At 45.0% G+C, this 17,854-nt stretch overlaps 1 protein-coding gene across 1 annotated transcript in view; it reads right to left on the bottom strand.

Moving 5' to 3' along the window:
- apc2 (APC regulator of WNT signaling pathway 2) overlaps positions 1–17,854 on the bottom strand; it is a 118,165-nt gene that overhangs the window by 41,873 nt on the left and 58,438 nt on the right. The window contains exons 5-11 of the mRNA XM_039767118.1: positions 16,484–16,592; positions 12,165–12,278; positions 5,124–5,201; positions 3,978–4,070; positions 3,535–3,892; positions 2,954–3,052; positions 1,370–1,509 (exon numbers count right to left, since the gene is read on the bottom strand). Coding sequence (XP_039623052.1) covers positions 1,370–1,509; positions 2,954–3,052; positions 3,535–3,892; positions 3,978–4,070; positions 5,124–5,201; positions 12,165–12,278; positions 16,484–16,592 — 991 coding nt within the window. The remainder of the gene's footprint in view (positions 1–1,369; positions 1,510–2,953; positions 3,053–3,534; positions 3,893–3,977; positions 4,071–5,123; positions 5,202–12,164; positions 12,279–16,483; positions 16,593–17,854) is intronic.

Raw genomic sequence — 17,854 nt, 5'->3', positions numbered from 1 at the left:
CCTCATCAGAACTGGCCGATGTTAAGAGTGGTGTTCCACAGGGGTCAGTGCTAGGGCCGCTGCTATTTTTAATATATATAAATGATTTAGATAGGAATATAAGTAACAAGCTGGTTAAGTTTGCAGATGATACCAAGATAGGTGGATTAGCAGATAATTTGGAATCCGTTATATCATTACAGAAGGACTTGGATAGCATACAGGCTTGGGCAGATTTGTGGCAGATGAAATTTAATGTCAGTAAATGTAAAGTATTACACATAGGAAGTAAAAATATTAGGTTTGAATACACAATGGGCGGTCGGAAAATCGAGAGTACACCTTATGAGAAGGATTTAGGAGTCATAGTGGACTCAAGCTATCAACTTCCAACAGTGTTCAGAAGCCATTAAGAAGGCTAACAGAATGTTAGGTTATATAGCGCCCTGATGTGTGGAGTACAAGTCCAAGGAGGTTCTGCTCAACCTTTATAATGCACTGGTGAGGCCTCATCTTGAGTACTGTGTGCAGTTTTGGTCTCCAGGCTACAAAAAGGACATAGCAGCACTAGAAAAGGTCCAGAGAAGAGCGACTAGGCTGATTCCAGGTCTACAGGGGTTGAATTATGAGGAAAGATTAAAAGAGCTGAGCCTTTACAGTTTAAGCAAAAGAAGATTAAGAGGTGACATGATTGAAGTGTTTAAAATTATGAAGGGAATTAGTACAGTGGATCGAGACTTGTATTTTAAAATGAGCTCATCGAGAACACGGGGACACAGTTGGAAACTTGTTAAGGGTAAATTTCGCACAAACATTAGGAAGTTTTTCTTTACACAAAGAACGATAGACACTTGGAATAAGCTACCAAGTAGTGTGGTAGACAGTAAGACGTTAGGGACTTTCAAAACTCGACTTGATGTTTTCTTGGAGGAAACAAGTGGATAGGACTGGCGAGCTTTGTTGGGCTGAATGGCCTGTTCTCGTCTAGATTGTTCTAATGAGTTCTAATGAGTTCTAAATACAGTCTGAGATTGGTTTCTAATTAAGCAGTTGGGTTAAAGCACTTTGAGCTACTGTTTGTATGAAAATGTGCTACATAAATAAATGTTGTTGTTGTTGTTGGAACGAAAACCTGCAGCCACTGCGGCTCTTCAGGACCGACGTTGCCCACTCCTGGTCTGTCCTGTTAGAAATGAACACAGGCACTGATGAAAGGAGCTATAAGCAAAAACACTTCCCTGGCAGGAGTAAATGTGCTGTGGCCCACTGGTGTTGTGAACACCTGGGTGAAGGGGTGGTGAACCAGTGAAGGGGCAGTAGGGGGTTAAGGGAAGGTTAAGCGGGGGGAGTAAATGACAGGATGGTTATTTTGGTTTGTTTGTCCTCTTACCTTGTTTACCACGTCTCCAAAGGTGAGGTTGGTGAGGGCCATGCCAGCATAGCGACGCAGAGCCACATTTAGGGGGTCGTTGTTCAGGCTGTGCATCTCGTGGTCCAACTCCAGGAGTTCAGCCACCGCCTGCAGGCCACCTGAATGGCAAAAGGGAGAAGATGTTGAAGAGTGCAGCCCTTGGCACCTGGAGCTCATAGTGGGACACTTGGGTAATCATCTACTGTTACATTCTGCTCCGTACTTGTAACATTTTTATTTTTATACTGTATTGTATGTTATGAGGCAAAGACTGGACTCCTTTGGTATTGTGTCTCTCTGGAAAAATCCTTGGGTGCCATTGGTTTGACTTTGTGTTCCTCACGGAGTCCCGAATGAGGCACATGTCCTGCATTGTGAGGGAGCGTCAGTTACGGCACTACGGCCATGTGGCGCCATTACCTGAGGGTGAGCCGGCTCGTAAGATCATCGTTGTTGGGGACCCGAGTGGCTGGACCAGGCCATGGGGTCGCCCACGTAACACCTGGCTGCGGCAGATAGAGGGTCATTTCCGGAGGGTGGGACTGGACTGTGTGTCTATCTGGAGGGGGTTGCCACCCGGGATCCCAAGTTGTTTCGTCATGTGGTGGGTGCGGCAATGCGTCTATACCAGTGCATGCTCCCCAACTTGACTTGACTTGATTGAGGATTTGTTCTGTGCTGTGGATTGTACTGTATTGTATTGACCCCCTTCATTTTGACACCCACTGCACGCCTAATCTACCTGGGTACCTACTCTATCTATCTATCTATCTATCTATCTATCTATCTATCTATCTATTATATAGTGCCTTTCATATCTATCTATCTATCATATAGTGCCTTTCACATCTATCTATCTATCTATCTATCTATCTATCTATTATATAGTGCCTTTCATATCTATCTATCTATCAACATATCAAAACTGGATCAACTTTGTGTGGGTTCGTGAACTTCTACCATTTTTGTTTTTCTTTCGGTTCCACAAAAAATATTTCTGGCTTAACGGCTTTGATTCCTGAGTGATGTTTTGGTTTACACAACTGATATTCCACACGTCCATCCATCTTTCCATTATCCAACCTGCTATATCCTAACACAGGGTCACGGGGGTCTGCTGGAGCCAATCCTAGCCAACACAGGGTGCAAGGCAGGAAACAAACCCCAGGGCAGGGCGCCAGACCACCACAGGACACACACACCTACACACCAAGCACACACACGGGACAATTTAGAATCGCAAATGCACCAAACCTGCATGTCTTTGGACTGTGGGAGGAAACCCACGCAGGAAGGACCACTGTGCCACCGTGCTGCCCCTTCCACATTTCCTGGTACACAAAATTGTCTTGACATTTAACTACATACAACTCCCGGTCCTCTCTCATTTAAAATGTTCTCGATCTCAATCGCAAGTCGGAACAAATCTGGGAGTTCGGCCAAACGGGACAAGTGGAAGTCGTGGGGATGGTGGCTGGAAGTTCCATTTAGAAGGAACGCTCCGTCTGGCACTTTCTCCCTCATTTGTATACCCAGCAGGCGAGGTGCATCACAAACACTTACCCAGCTCGTTCATGGCCCTTCGATATTCCTCCTCAAAGGACAGCTTCATGATGGCACACATGGCCTGGCAGATCTGGGGCTCAATCGGGTCTGGGGGGTCTTAAAGAAACAAAAAAAAAGTGTGACAAACATTCAGCCATACTGCCCACCTCATGCTTTTCTTTATTCAATACTTAGATTTCTTAAAAAGCACTATATGAAAAACAGGATTGATGTGGAAGCCATATTGCCTGGTGCTTCCCTAAGTCCTCAACTATGAGTGGGCGCACACCAAGAAATCCGGTGCCAGAGGTGGCACTGACTGACTCACTGACTGACCGCTGATTGGTCAGTTGGAATGACTGTGGCTTCTAAAGCCACTTCACTTCACCCTACACCAGCAAGACTTGGTCACTTGGACAACATGGGTGGTGATGGCTTCAGCTCCTCTTTGCTCCTCCATTGTCTTAGTAGCCCAGTAGTGTGGAAGACAGTAGGACTTTAGGGACCTTCAAATCTCGACTTGATGTTACTTTAGATAAATAAAGTGACACTAGATGTTATCTGATATTACACCTTTCACAAGTCAGAGCAACACCCACCTGTAGTGCCCTTGTGCTGACCCTCCAGCCAGTCCCATCCACTCTCACAGTGCGCCCGGATCTGCTCAAGAATGTGCAGGACCCTCATCTCTCTCCGGGCCTGGCCTTCATCTGGCTGAGAGTAAACGATGTTATGGAGGGCCGCACTGGCCCGAGAGCGGGAGTCTCGAGTGCACCTCCCAGCCGCCTCCCCTCCGGCCGGGCCATCATGCAGGATCTGCACCAGCAGGGGCATACAGCCAGATTTGCGCATCGCCAGGCAACTCTCCTGGGAGCTGGACATCGCCAAGAGGGTGCGTGACATTTCCTCCCGGTCCCGTGTGGCCAACATGGACAACAGCCAGAAGACCATCTCCACCTGAAAGGCAGACAGAAGATGAGCAATAAGGACAAGTGACCGAGATGAAGAGGAGGATTTGGTCAGCAAACTGCTCATTTCTTACCTTGTTACCCGATTCGCTGGTCGCCTCTGGCCCAGTGGGATTATTTGATGTGTTCTCCAACTCGGGTGCAAGCAGCTTGGCACTTCCAAAGGCCTGAAGAAATAAGGCAACAGCATGTGGTTATCATCATGGAGACCAACTTGGTTTAACAAGTTAGAAAATGTCTGCATGGACCAAGATTTTAGGTTGTTGGGGTACTTAGTTAATCAACTTTAAAGTCTGACAATTTCACATCATCAAAGAGTCAATTACCACATTTTTATTAAATATTTTTCTAACAATTAATCATATAGAAAATAACAGCGGTAACAGAATGCAATAATATGCTAGTAGACAACATTAAATACCTGATTTTTTTAACACCACTTTACAATGACATGTAGTTAAAACAAAGCCCGGATAGTCTTATGGTATCCAATTTAAGTGAAGAAAAGCAGAACTGAGTGAGAAATGCAGATTCATTATGAACAATCAACCTATCTATCATTATAGAGTGCCTTTCCTATCTATCTATTATATAGTGCCTTTCCTGTCTATCTATCTATCTATCCATTATATAGTGCCTTTCTTATCTATCTATCTATCTATCTATCCATTATATAGTGCCTTTCATGTCTATCTATCTATCTATCTATCTATTATATAGTGTCTTTCATGTCTATCTGTCTATCTATCTATCTATCTATCCATTATATAGTGCCTTTCATGTCTATCTATCTATCTATCTATCTATCCATTATATAGTGCCTTTCATGTCTATCTATCTATCTATCTATCTATTATATAGTGCCTTTCATGTCTATCTATCTATCTATCTATCTATCTATCTATTATATAGTGCCTTTCATGTCTATCTATCTATCTATCTATCTATCTATCTATCTATCTGTCTATCTATCTATCTATCTATCTATCCATTATATAGTGCCTTTTCTATCTATCTGTCTATCTATCTATCTATCTATCCATTATATAGTGCCTTTCTTTATCTTAGTAAATGCAGCGCATGATGTTAATAGATAGCTAGGCGGTGCCATCTGTGCCTCTTCTGACCCACACGTCCTCTACGGACAGACACAAGTTCAACCATCTTGTCCTCTAACAGTGCACAAAATGAAGCTTGAGCTCCCAGCTGTCATGTCCTACCTGTCCATCTGAGTGCTGGATCTTCTCCTGCACGTCCTGCATCTCCTTCTCGAGTTGCTCCAGCCGAGCCGCTCGGATCTGTGAAAAGCCAGTGGGAAGATTAATTTAATCCAACAATGCGTCTCCCAGGAACACACAAGAAAGAGTGTGACTGTTTTGAGAGAGACTGGTCATCACACAGTGCTTTTCACAATGGAGCTGGTTTAGATCAAAGGAGGACCGTAAGACTTGTGGCCATTGTGCCTTAAATGCTGTATGTTGTGCCAATTAAATGTGAGCCAGAAGGAGCATCCTAATTCTGTACAAGTGACAAACCTGCTGTAACATTTTGAAAAAAAAAAAAGAAAACAGCATTCTGTACGCCACCCACACACCGTAACGCATCCTTCTTATCTGATCTGACTGAACTCTTAACCTACTTAAGCTCCTACTCCCAGAGAGTCATCCTTCTTGGTGATTTCAACATCCACTACTAAATCTAAACTAAGAGATCAATTCCTATCCTACTGGACTGTTTTGACTCGACACAACATGTTGGTTTTCCCACCCACTCTGGTGGTCGTATGCTGGACCTGATCTGCACTTCTGGACTATCTGTTGCCCACATTTACAGCACTGATTTGGGACTCTCTGACCATAAAGCAGTATTTTTCACTGTCTCACTGCCTTTCCCTCCTCTTACCTGTAAATGACAAATTTCTTACAGAAACCTTAAAAATATCTGTCCCTCTATCCTTTCTGGATCCATTTCTGATCTTTTACTGTCTGCACCTATTCCGTCAACACTAGATAGTCTTGTTGACCACTATAACTCAGCCCTTCATTCAGAATTAGATAAAACAGCTCCTTTAAAACATAAGGAGGTTTCCTTTAAGCGTTCAGCTCCCTGGTATAACTCAGAATTGCGACCTATGAAAGCAGCTGGCTGACACCTTGAGAGAATGTCACGTAAGTCTGGCCTCACCGTGCACATCCAGGCTTTCTCTGACCACCAAAGAGCTTACAGAGAAGCACTAACTGCTGCTAAGAACACCCACTATGGCAGAATAATAGAAAGTGGCCACGATAACCCAAGGGTTTTGTTTTCTGTAGTTAATAAACTACTCGAACCTGCATCTGGCCCAACTACCTCTTCTACTGAAGTCTGTGAGGAATTCCTCCACTTTTTCCGTAACAAAATTAAAGATCTAAATAATTCAACTAACATAAATACATCATCTGTTTATATCTCTCCCTGTTTTCCCACTCCATCCAGCTCCTTCTCTAAGTTCTCACCAGTCACAACCTGCTTTGTAAGATGAGGCCGACTACTTGTGTACTGGACCCCATCCCCAGCACACTACTTAAATCCTGCCTTCATGCCATAATCCCGACTGTTACAACAATAATCCCTTGACACTGGCTCTGTGCCGCTCACTTTTAAAATCGCTTCTGTAACCCCAATGTTAAAAAAGTCTGGTCTTGATGCTGACAATCTTAACAATTTCCGGCCTATTTCCCACTTACCTTTCCTGTCAAAAGCTCTTGAGTGTGTTGTAGCCTCCCAGCTCACCAATTACTTAACGTCTAATAATTTGATGGAACCCTTTCAGTCTGGTTTCAGGGTGCAGCACAGCTGTGAAACTGCTCTGCTACGGGTAACCAATGATTTGCTTATGGCAGCAGACTCTGGACAAACCAGCATATTAATTCTGTTAGACCTCAGTGCAGCATTTGACACTGTCAGACATGACATTCTACTGTCCAGAATGGAGAACATGCTGGGTATCTCTGGCACTGCCCTCCAGTGGTTCAAGTCCTATCTGACTGATAGGCAAGAGTTTGTTAGTCTTGGCAACAGCAGATCCAGCTCAGCGCCAGTCACACAAGGAGTTCCTCAGGGCTCTGTCCTCGGCCCTCTTCTCTTCTGTATTTATATGCTTCCCTTGGCCATATTATTCATAGCTATGGACTGGGTTATCATTTTATGCAGATGATACTCAACTCTACTTCAATGTTAAAAGTGGAACTTCATCAGAGCTTTCTCAGCTCACAACCTGCCTTAGTGAAATTAAAACCTGGATGGAGCAGAACTCTTTAAAATTAAATTGCAACAAAAATAAACTCCTGCAAATTGGCACTAAAATGCAACTTAATAAAATGAGTCCATCTTGGTGGTGATCTCATCAGACCTGCCTCCACTGCAAAGAATCTTGGTGTCATTTTTGATTCCTCCCTTTCTTATTCCACCCACATAAATCACATTAAGAAACTTTCTTACTTTCACCTCCGTAACATATCACGTGTTCGCTCCTTCCTCTCCTTTTCTAATGCTGAGAAACTTGTCCATGCTTTTATCACATCCCACATTGATTATTGTAACTCGCTGCTGGCAGGTGCCCCTTCTAATCTTATATCACAGCTCCAGCTTATTCAAAACTCAGCTGCAAGAGTCCTTACACAACTAACAGCAGCAGAGCACATCACACCCATTCTGCTCCGTCTTCACTGGCTCCCTGTGTCTTACAGAATTGAATATAAAATCCTACTAATAACCTACAAAGCTTTAAACGACCTGCGCCAAACTACATCAGTGACCTTCTCCATCATTATGTGCCTGTCCGCCCACTAATGTCCTCTGATTCTGCCAATCTTGTTGTGCCCCACACTAACCAACACTCCATGGGTGACAGCAGGGCCTTCAGCTGTATGGCGAGTGCCCAGACTCTGGAATGACCTACCGAAATTAATCAGGTCAGCTGACTCCATGAATTCTTTTTAAAATAAAACTGATCCGTTCAGGAAGGCTTTTAGCTCTGCTTGACTTTATTACCCTTCTCTCAGTTTACCTCTCTGTCAAGATGTCATGTAACTTGCATGTGTGTGTGTGCTGGACCATCAATTCTGTTGTCTGTTAGGCTTTCTCTGAATTCACTGTCTTAATCTTCTCTATTTATTATCTGGTTTAGTACAATGCTATATACTGTATACCCTGACGTTCTTTCTTAAACTCTGTGAAGTGCCTTGAGCATGGGAAAGGCGCTATATAAATAAAATGTATTATGCCCGGCTTTTTTTTTTTTTTACCGTGTCCTGTTTGGCTGTGAAGCCATCACAATTGATGTCTGAATGCTGGCGACTAGCCTTACAGTTTTTCTCTCAGGTGGAGCGTTACAGCTTCTGCTGACGTCACGCCTGATACCAAAACTTTATTAAAAAATATTTTCAGATGTTTTTAAGATTCGAACCGGACACGGAGACAAAAGTGAAAGAAAAAGAAGAGAGAGAAGGAAGAGATGGAGGTAAAGGGGGGTTTTCGTATAGAATATACAATAAATGAACCAGAATCCGCTTCTAGACCTCCAGAAAGAAAGGGGGGGAAACAAACCACTGTGGTGTTATGGGTCCACAGCTCACTGAGCAAAGGCCATTTTTAAATAATCACCGCACCCGAGGCGGCTTCGTGAGGGGGGGTGATGTTGTAGCGAGCTGCGGGGCAGTCGTCGATGTGGGCGTGTCTCACCGTGTGCACAGGTGAGGAACTGCCCACATTCGTGATTGCTCCCGTGGCTAATGCTACAGCTGTGATGGCCCCTCACGTTTTAAAAAGAAGCGCGAGTCGGTTTTGGAGGTGTAAGAAACGATCGGAGAGAAAAAGGAAAGGAAAAAAAATGGAGAGGAAAAGAAACGATCGGTAAAAAAAGAGATGAGGAAAGAGGACGGAGGTTACAGGGAGCGAGGAAGCAGGCGGTGCGTGAGTGTGGTGAGCGCGCGATCGAGCGCTCGTGGGCAGCTGCGAGAAAGCTGGGTGTTAGGCCGACACCCAGACGTTTGAGTTGAGGTTGCTCCCGCTGAGTGACCAGGTAGCGGGAGTGCCTAGAGGAAAGCGACGAGCCGCAGAAGGCCGTGGAAAGGCAGCGGAAGTCGGGAGGCTTGGTGGTGGAGTCCCCAATATGTGCGTCCTGGCTATTGGGGTAATCAAGTCTTGGGGACTGGGATGAGTGCCATACCGGAGCCAGGGATCGGGAGGTCTCCAGTCTCCTGAAAGTGTTGTAGGAGGGCAGCTGCAGAGAGCGTCTTGCCTGCTGCTAAGCCCATACGGGATAAGCAGGTGAGACGCTAACAGAGACGCATACAGAAAAGAAGCACCAGAGTTATTGTCGTTTTAAGACTGCTTCCTGATCATTTTAACCTCTGGTTTTAAGGGATTGTTTTTTTCTTATTATTGTTTTAACCTCCACGTTTTTCATTTTATGGATTATTTATTTGATGAAGAACTTTGAAGAACTGCACTATTTATGGAACATTGTTTTTGTTGACTGTTTTTAATAAAAGCACTGTTTTCACTTTTAACCATCCCCTTGCTAAGATGCTCAATTATTGCCTTCACTGACTAGCTCTCTCGGTTTCATTATCGACGGTGTTGGGTTCAAGGGTTCCCAAACATCAAAGGGAGTGTGGAGCCAGAACCCACATCGTCACAACCACAAGACAAAAACATTGCTGCATCAGCTACATGAAGATATATAAAAGTAAAAATGTTTGCTGACAATCATACAGTAATTATTACTAAGGCATTTAGGGCCACCACAACCTTAGATCATGTGCTGAAGATGTCCAAGTCATACTTATGAAATCACCATGTGAGCACCTGTGTGCATGCGCACGCTTGTATGTGTAAGGTTTCTCTATAGGAGCATCCAATAGTGAGTGTGAAGGGCCACAGACCTGCCCCCAAAAACGTGCGGAAGATGGAGGGAGTTCCAAGCCCAGAGATCCAGAGGTCACCCCAGAGCGCGGAGACCCCAGGGAGGCCGTCACCAGAGAAGCCCCAACCCCCACTCGAGAGGCGCAGAGGATCACCCCGGGGGTCACAACCAGCAGCCGGCAGAGTCCCGGGAGATATCAACGGCAAGCCCTCAGGCCCGCCCGCAGCTGCTCACCCCCGAGTCGGCCGGGCCCGAAACCCAGCAGCCGGGACCCAAGGGCGACCCACCCCGCCGAGGACCAAACAGAGTCCAGGGAACCAGACCTCACCAGGCAGCCACCGGGAGCGACCAGACAGATGCTTAAGGCAGGGGGAGGGTAGGCGAAGATGTTGTAGTATTGCCAGATGTCCCAGGAGAGGGAGGAGTCCAAACCCCACCTGACATATCCAGTCACACACAAACACAGTCATACACTCCCTCCCTCATGCTCTCACATACACATACAACCCAAGACTTACAAGGATGTACACCAGACACCCATTCACACTCCCCACACACACCCTACCTAACTCTGGTCCCGGTGCTGCCGTACCTGAGGTACAACCATTCCTGGACGCCAGAGCTAGCCCCGTTCCGCAGGGGTAATAGTGAGCAGGCACCCCCGTCCAACGCAGAGCAAAGCAACCCACCACTCCAGACCACAGGCAGACGGCCAGCTCCCACTCCTAGCCTCCAGCCCCGGGCAGCTAACTGAGAACAGAGGTGTGATAAGACCTCTAGTCTCCCTCCGCCTGCTCTAATGTAGTGCTGGTGTGTGTTGATAAGGTGCATACTCCAAGCTCAGACTCTCCGCCACATCAACCACAGCATCCCGCAGGACCATATCAATGACCCTCCATCATCGATTATGCCCGGCTGTTAACTCGCATACAGTTGAGCCCTTCAATGAAAACCCACTTTGAAAAAGTCAAGAGGGGGCCCTTCACAAATAGACTTTCATCTCAAGTCTCTCCAGCTTCTTATCTTCAGCTCCTGCACAAAAAAGGAGGAGGAGGAGGAGGAAGGTTGGGAGCGTACGCTGATTTTACAGCACAGGTGACACTACTGGGAAAAGCCCTCACCTTTACTTTACATGGCGCCCTACTATAGTGAATACCACAGATACAGGGCTACAGTGCCATTGTGATGAACTGTGCCCTGTTCACAGCGGCTCCTGTGTGCTTCCATTTAGGCCACAGATGTCAAACTCTAGGTCGGCAGGGCCGCAGTGGCTGCTGGTTTTCATTCTAATTTTTATTTATTTTGTCTTTTTTCTCTTTTCTTCATCATGTAAAGCACTTTGAGCTGCATAATTTGTATGAAAATCTGCTATAGAAATAAATGTTGTTGTTGTTGTTGTTAACACGCAGGTTCAGTGACTCCTACAGGTAGAAGATGGTAAATCCAACATCTTCACCACTAGTGAATCAAGCAAAGATGGACCCTTTAACCTTTCCATTTTGATGGCCACTTATTCTCCATCGCCAACGTGCTTCTTGTCTGCTGTTTGCTGCTATCACGGGGTCTTCTTATGAACTTCATCAAACTTGTCAGACAGAATTCCAAAGTGTCTGATGCCCCAGACAACCTTGGCAAGACCATGAAAAGGTGAGGAATGAACACCATTTGAAGGTACCAGTCCCACAACCTACATTTTATAGCGCCCTGCATGTATGTTGTGCGAAGGCCCCCATGAGTGAATGCACTCCGCTTATTGAACTGAAGTAACCAGCCGCTGACACATACATTTCTTTTGCTCAATAGTATGATTTGGGTTTTCTGCCAGCAGATGGCAACACCCATCATTAGCGGGTGCAGGATGGCACGCCTTTGCATGTTAATTAGGCTGTCGCTAAGGCCAACTGTAAGGGTTTATGTGGCCCTGCTGACTGTCTGTCATCCCATCATGGCCCACCATTAGTCCTCACTTTACACCTTCAGACATTGAGCCTACCGAACCAGACAAGGGTTACAAGTCCTGTCATGGCCACACCACACAGCCCTCAGCAGAACAGTGAACTGCGCTTTAACGCGACTTTCAGCCAACAAGTGTCGGACCTGTGGAGGGGCAGCCCCAGTTTCTGTGACACCCTTGTGTGACTGTACCAGTTTAGCTTGTTTTGAAAGGCACCATATGAAGTGTGAAGTTGACTGAGCATATTCCACAACAGCTTAGTAAGAACCCTGCCTCCTTGAGCTGCGTTAAGCATCACAATCAGGACGTCAAGAGCCACGACATTTACGATTTTAGAATTAGCCATTGTTGGTGTCTCTTTCTTGCTGTAAGCAACACAAAAGAAGTGAAAAGGAAGACCTGCGTGCGCTGAACCATCTCGTCACTGGTGCCAAAGCGTTCCTCCATGACCGAGCGCAGCTGATTGGCCTCAAACTCGAGCTGCTGTCTGATCAGGTCCATCTGCAAGGAGAACTGAAACGAGACAAGCAAGTGGGAAACTGTGAGTCCTGGAGACATGCAGAATACACTGTCCATCCATTCATTCACCCTTAATGGTCACTGGCACTGCACTGGTCACCGCTGCAGTGGCATAGCCTATATGTAAAGCAGTAGAAACCTGCCCTGTAGGGGGCGCCAATGCATTCAGTCACTCATAGGCCAGTTTAGGGTCACTCGGATTAGGGTCACACAGGGATTCAATGAGGAGGGCTGAGTGCCATGTGGTGCCATCACTACCGTCATGAACCACATAGGCCATTGCTTTCATCCTGAAGTTGGCCATGTGTGACACTGGGGTTTTTTTCCAAAAGTCCCTTACCACTGCCATCAGTGAGTAACTGGTCTCTCGAGGCAGGATGGATGACATCTTGGGGCTTGTGAGTGGTCCAGGCCCTGGGAGAGAACATGCACTGTCAGGCCCCTCGTGCAGCCAGCTTGTGCTGTTACCTGCTGTTACCAGTAAGCTCACCCCAAGCTCTTCCTTATTCCCATTGCTATCAGTGGGTCATGTGGGGGAGTGTTGTGTTACATAATGTTAGCAGTGGATTTTGGCTCCACCCCAATCCTACCTATTCTGGGCTCCACCTCTTTCTATCTGTTTCAACTGTGGCCCCATTTGGGGGATTGCCCTAACCCTAACCCTAACCCCTAACCCTAAACCCTATTTATTTATTTATTTATTTTTCTAACTATTTATGGATTTATTAAATTGTTTTTCTACTTATTTATTGACTTAGGGAATTAGGGCTTATCTAGAGATCTGCTTATTTTATTTATTTATTTATTTTAAAAATTGTAAATGTTCCTAGATGAGGGGAGTGGTAAAGTGTAAAATTTTAGGGGGGACGAATTTTTGGGTTAGTGGGGTTATTAATTTTATCAATATTTTTAGGAATTTTGATTTTATTAATACCCCCAAAAAATATCTTTTTTTAGGCCTTGATTGAGTTATTTATATAAAAAAAAATTTTTTGATCTTAGATTTAGGATAGTTTAAGAATCTTTTATTCAATATTTAAAAAGCTTTTATAACATCTTAGGAGGGGGTGAGGAGAAAAAAACAGAAAGAAAAAATTAAAAGTTTTAAAATGGGACATGTGTACCAGTGCCTGCCAGTAATGGCCATATCCCCTACCCTAAGCCTAACCCTAACGCCTAACCCTAACCCTGTTACTGTATATGCTCCAATAAACGGCGAGTCTCTTATTGTCGCCGGTCTCTAATAAGCACCGGGCTTCAGAGGGGATGCGGCCAAATAGTAGCCGGTCTCTAACAGTAATCAGATCTTTGATATTTGCCTACTAGCGTACATTGTAAGCGCCTGTATCTTTATAGACATGTGCAATATATGTCAGCACGTTGCATATATAAGAAATATGGATATACCAGTTTCTAAAACATCTTCATTTTCGTGCCGGGTTGACCAAAATACGGTCGTTATGCTGTAATACCATACGGTAGTGATAAACAGAGAGTGGTACAAATGTGTTTTGCTATGAAGAGTCTCCGCGAAGATTCATCACTTTTAACCAGCTGCACATTCCTTATCGTTTTTGTTGTCAACGAGATTAGCCTAGGCCGTCGGACCCGGGATGCATTTACTTATTTTCGACCTGCGAGGCCCTGGATTACAAAATCTACCCTTTGGGCAGAGAGGGGAATAACAAAGAAAGACCTGCCATCTTTGTATGCGCTAAAATGGAATTTTCTTGTCATTGCGTCTTCGGATGACGAATAGCAGTGAAAAGTACAGAAAGACATTGCCATTTATCTTTAACGGTCTTATGCAGCGTGTGAAATTCAAATAAAGTAGCTGTTTTTGTGTACCTACCTATACCGACACGCGTGAAAAAATATTGCGTTCTGAAGGTTTTTCTTAATAATGGCCAGTCTCTAATAGCAGCCGGTCTCTATTAGATTAGCGCCAGGAGCTGAGGCTAGCTTTGCAAATAAATGCCGGGGGCCTCTATTGGAGCATATATGGTACCTGGTGTTACCAGTGGGATTTTGTCTCTGCACTTGTTCTCCCCATATCTGATTTTATTCCCTGGAATGTCTCATTTCTACTCTTCATCTTCTTCTTCTTTCAGATGCTCCCGTTAGGGGTTACCACTGTGGATCATCTTGTTCCATATCTTCCTGTCCTCGTCATCTTTCTCTGTCACACTCATCACATCCATAAACCTCCTCTTAGGTCTTCCTCTTTTCCTCTTCCCTGGCAGCTCTATCTTTAACATCCTTTTCCGTACATACCCAGCATGCATCTCTCCTCTGAACATCTCAAAACCAATGCAATCTCACCATTCTGACTTTGTCTCCAAACCATCCCACCTGAGCTGACCTTCTAATGTCCTCATTTCTAATCCTGTCCATCCTCGTCACACCCAACGCAAATCTTAGCATCTTTAACTCTGCCACCTCCAGCTCTGTCTCATGTGCCACCATCTCCAGCCCATATAACATAGCTGGTCTCACTACTGTCCTGTAGACCTTCCCCTTCACTCTTGCTGATATCCGTCTGTCACAAATCACTCCTGACACTCTTCTCCACTCACTCCACCCTGCCTGCACTCTCTTCTTCACTTCTCTTCTACAATCCTTATTACTCTGTACTGTTGATCCCAAGTATTTAAACTCATCCACCTTCACCAACTCTACTACCTTCATCCTCACCATTTCACTGACCTTCCTCTCATTCACACACGTTTTCTGTCTTGGTGGTTCTAATGACCTTCATTCCTCTCCTCTCTAGAGCAGATCTCCACCTCTCCAGGGTCTCTACTCTCTCTACAGATCACAATGTCATCAGCAAACATCACAGTCCATGGGGACTCCTGTCTAATCTCGTCTGTCAACCTGTCCATCACCATTGCAAATAAGAAAGGCCTCAGAGCCGATCCCTGATGTAATTCCACCTCTGTCACTCCTACCACTGACCTCACCACGGTCACCACGGTCCCTCGTGCATATCCTGTACCACTCTCACATACTTCTCTGCCACTCCCGACTTCCTCATACAATACCACAACTCCTCACCCTGTCATTTGCTTTCTCTTAGTCCACAAAGATGCAGCGCAACTCCTTCTGGCCTGCTCTCTACTTCTCCATCAACACCCTCAGAGCAAACATCCCATCTGTGGTGCTCTTTCCTGTCATGAAACCATCCTGCTGCTCACTAATCATCACCTCCCTTAACTGAGCTTCCTCTACTTTTTCCCATAACTTCATGCTGTGGCTCATTAATTTTATCCCCTTGTAGTAACTACAGCTCTGCACATCTCCAGGTTTTATGCCAGATCACTGTTCTCCATGGTCTTACCTGGCATCAGAAATAGGATTTGGCCTCGCCCCTTGTTCTTTCCTAGAGTCTGCCTGTCTTTATCATCTGGCTCCTCCCAGTTTTATACTGTATGTAGATCACTGTTCTCTCGGTAGTGGGCTTTCTTACATGCTACAGCAGTGGCCTTTAGCCCAGCCCCTAGTTTTTAACCTTCCTGTCTCTCAATGTCAAAATTAGGCTCCACCCTATCTGTTCAAAAGTGATCTCATTGGGGGTTCGATGTGGGTTTTAGCTCCACCCCTCCTGCCCCTCCTCCCATTTATATAGACCACTGGTGTCTCGGGGTGGGGAGGGCTAGCAGTTGGCTTGGCTCTGTCCCAAGTCCTATGACTGGTCCATCCAGTTTGTATCTCAGGAGGGTGTCCTGTTACCTGGTATCAGCTGGGGGCAGCAACACTTTGATATCTGATTGGCACCTCCTCATGGCTGGAGTGAGGAGGTCAGATAAAAGAAGCAATGGGAGGAGTCAGACAAAGGTAGAGACACCACCCCCATCACAAACCCCTTCTCACCCCCCAATATGGACATAGGCAGCCCGTGAGACACACATGTGCTCGTGTTTTTTTTGATAAAGCCACCTTTCTCTTCCATCAAAAGAGCTTTGGACATCACAAGAGCCAGCCATTGAAGAAACGTACAACTAGACTGCTGCTCGAGAGAGTTTTTGGCCTGCAGCGAGTTCTAAGGACACATCTGCTTAACTCCAACATGTGACATGCTGGTGAATGACCACAGAGTGGACACAAGTTGAACCCGAGTCCAGTCACAACCCATCCAAAATGAGAAAGACGAGGAGGTCCCAGGGCAGGAAGAAAGGAAGGAAAGAAGGAAGGCATACCGTGTCGATGTGTGGCAGCTCGGCGAGTCTCCTTGACAGGCCCTGCAGCTGGCTGTAGTACCAGTGCCGCTCCTTCTCCTCCTTCTCAATCTCCCGGAGAAGCAGAATCCTGGAAAAGGAAAGAGGATAAAATTAAGGAGGTGGGTGGTCGTTGGTTGTTATGATATTTCTTGAACTTTTATAAAGTTACATTGCTCTTGGGACAAATAAAGTGCTATCTAGCATCTTATATAGTGTCTTTCATATCTACCTATCTATCTATCATATAGTGCCTTACATATTTATCTATTTGTCATATAGTGCCTTTTATATCTATTTACCTATCTGTTGTATAGTGTCTTTCATATACAGGAGGGACGTTCAAAAAGTTTACGCCCTTTTATTTTTTCATTGGAAACGGTGAAGGCAGGAGGTGCAGTAATTGGGCGTGTCTGAGATTGTCATGTGACTGGGAAAATTGCATCGCAAAGGAAGGTTATTGTGTAGAAAAGTGATGTATAATTTGTTTTTGAAATTCTTAATAAACAGAGTTAAAAAAAAGTGCAGAAAGTTTTTGAATGTCCCTCGTATACTAGCTATGCTACCCGTCTAAGACAGGTTGAAATCTAAGTAAAAAAATGTTAGTGTTTGCAGTGCACCATGCAATGGATATGTCTCTGTTATATCCCATTTGGTCTGGAATTCATTAAAAAAACAGTTTGTGTTTCTGACGTTCCATCTGTTAGAATGACAAATGCAATGTACCTACCTACCTGGAAAGGGGTCTCTCTTTGAACTGCCTTTCCCAAGATTTCTTCCATTTTTCCCTACAAGGTTTTTTTTTGGTAATTTTTCCTTGTCTTCTTAGAGAGTCAAGGCTGGGGGGCTGTCAAGAGGCAGGGCCTGTTAAAGCCCATTGTGGCACTTCCTGTGTGATTTTGGGCTATACAAAAAATAAACTGTATTGTATTGTATTGTAATGTATTTTTGTGATGCGCCATCTGTTGGAATGACTGAAACATAGCAACAAGATGGACACACAGACACTTCCTTTTATTAATGTGGATTATATAGTGCCTTTTGTATCTATTTATCTATCACATAATGCCCTTCATACTGTCTAATGAGATAGAAAATGAGCTAAAACACGACCAGCAAACCGTGTCCATCATACAATATCTGAACATAAAGAAAGATGAAGGCCTCAGGAATGGGGATCTGCTCAGGTCCACAAAACATTTTAACGGAGCTCTTAAAAAAGAGAAAATGAACAATTTCGGAAATGTCTGCTATCGTACAACGAGAGCAGCAACAAGCCATGGAATTAAAGAACGCGTTTAATTAACGACTCGGCGCCTCATTAAGCAGCTGGTTGGAGTGAAAATGGTTGGA

Source organism: Polypterus senegalus, chromosome 10, assembly GCF_016835505.1.
Source record: "Polypterus senegalus isolate Bchr_013 chromosome 10, ASM1683550v1, whole genome shotgun sequence".
Classification (NCBI taxonomy): Eukaryota; Metazoa; Chordata; class Cladistia; order Polypteriformes; family Polypteridae; genus Polypterus; species Polypterus senegalus.
Note: the sequence above shows the minus strand (reverse complement) of the source record. Positions and strands in the feature narration are given on the sequence as shown.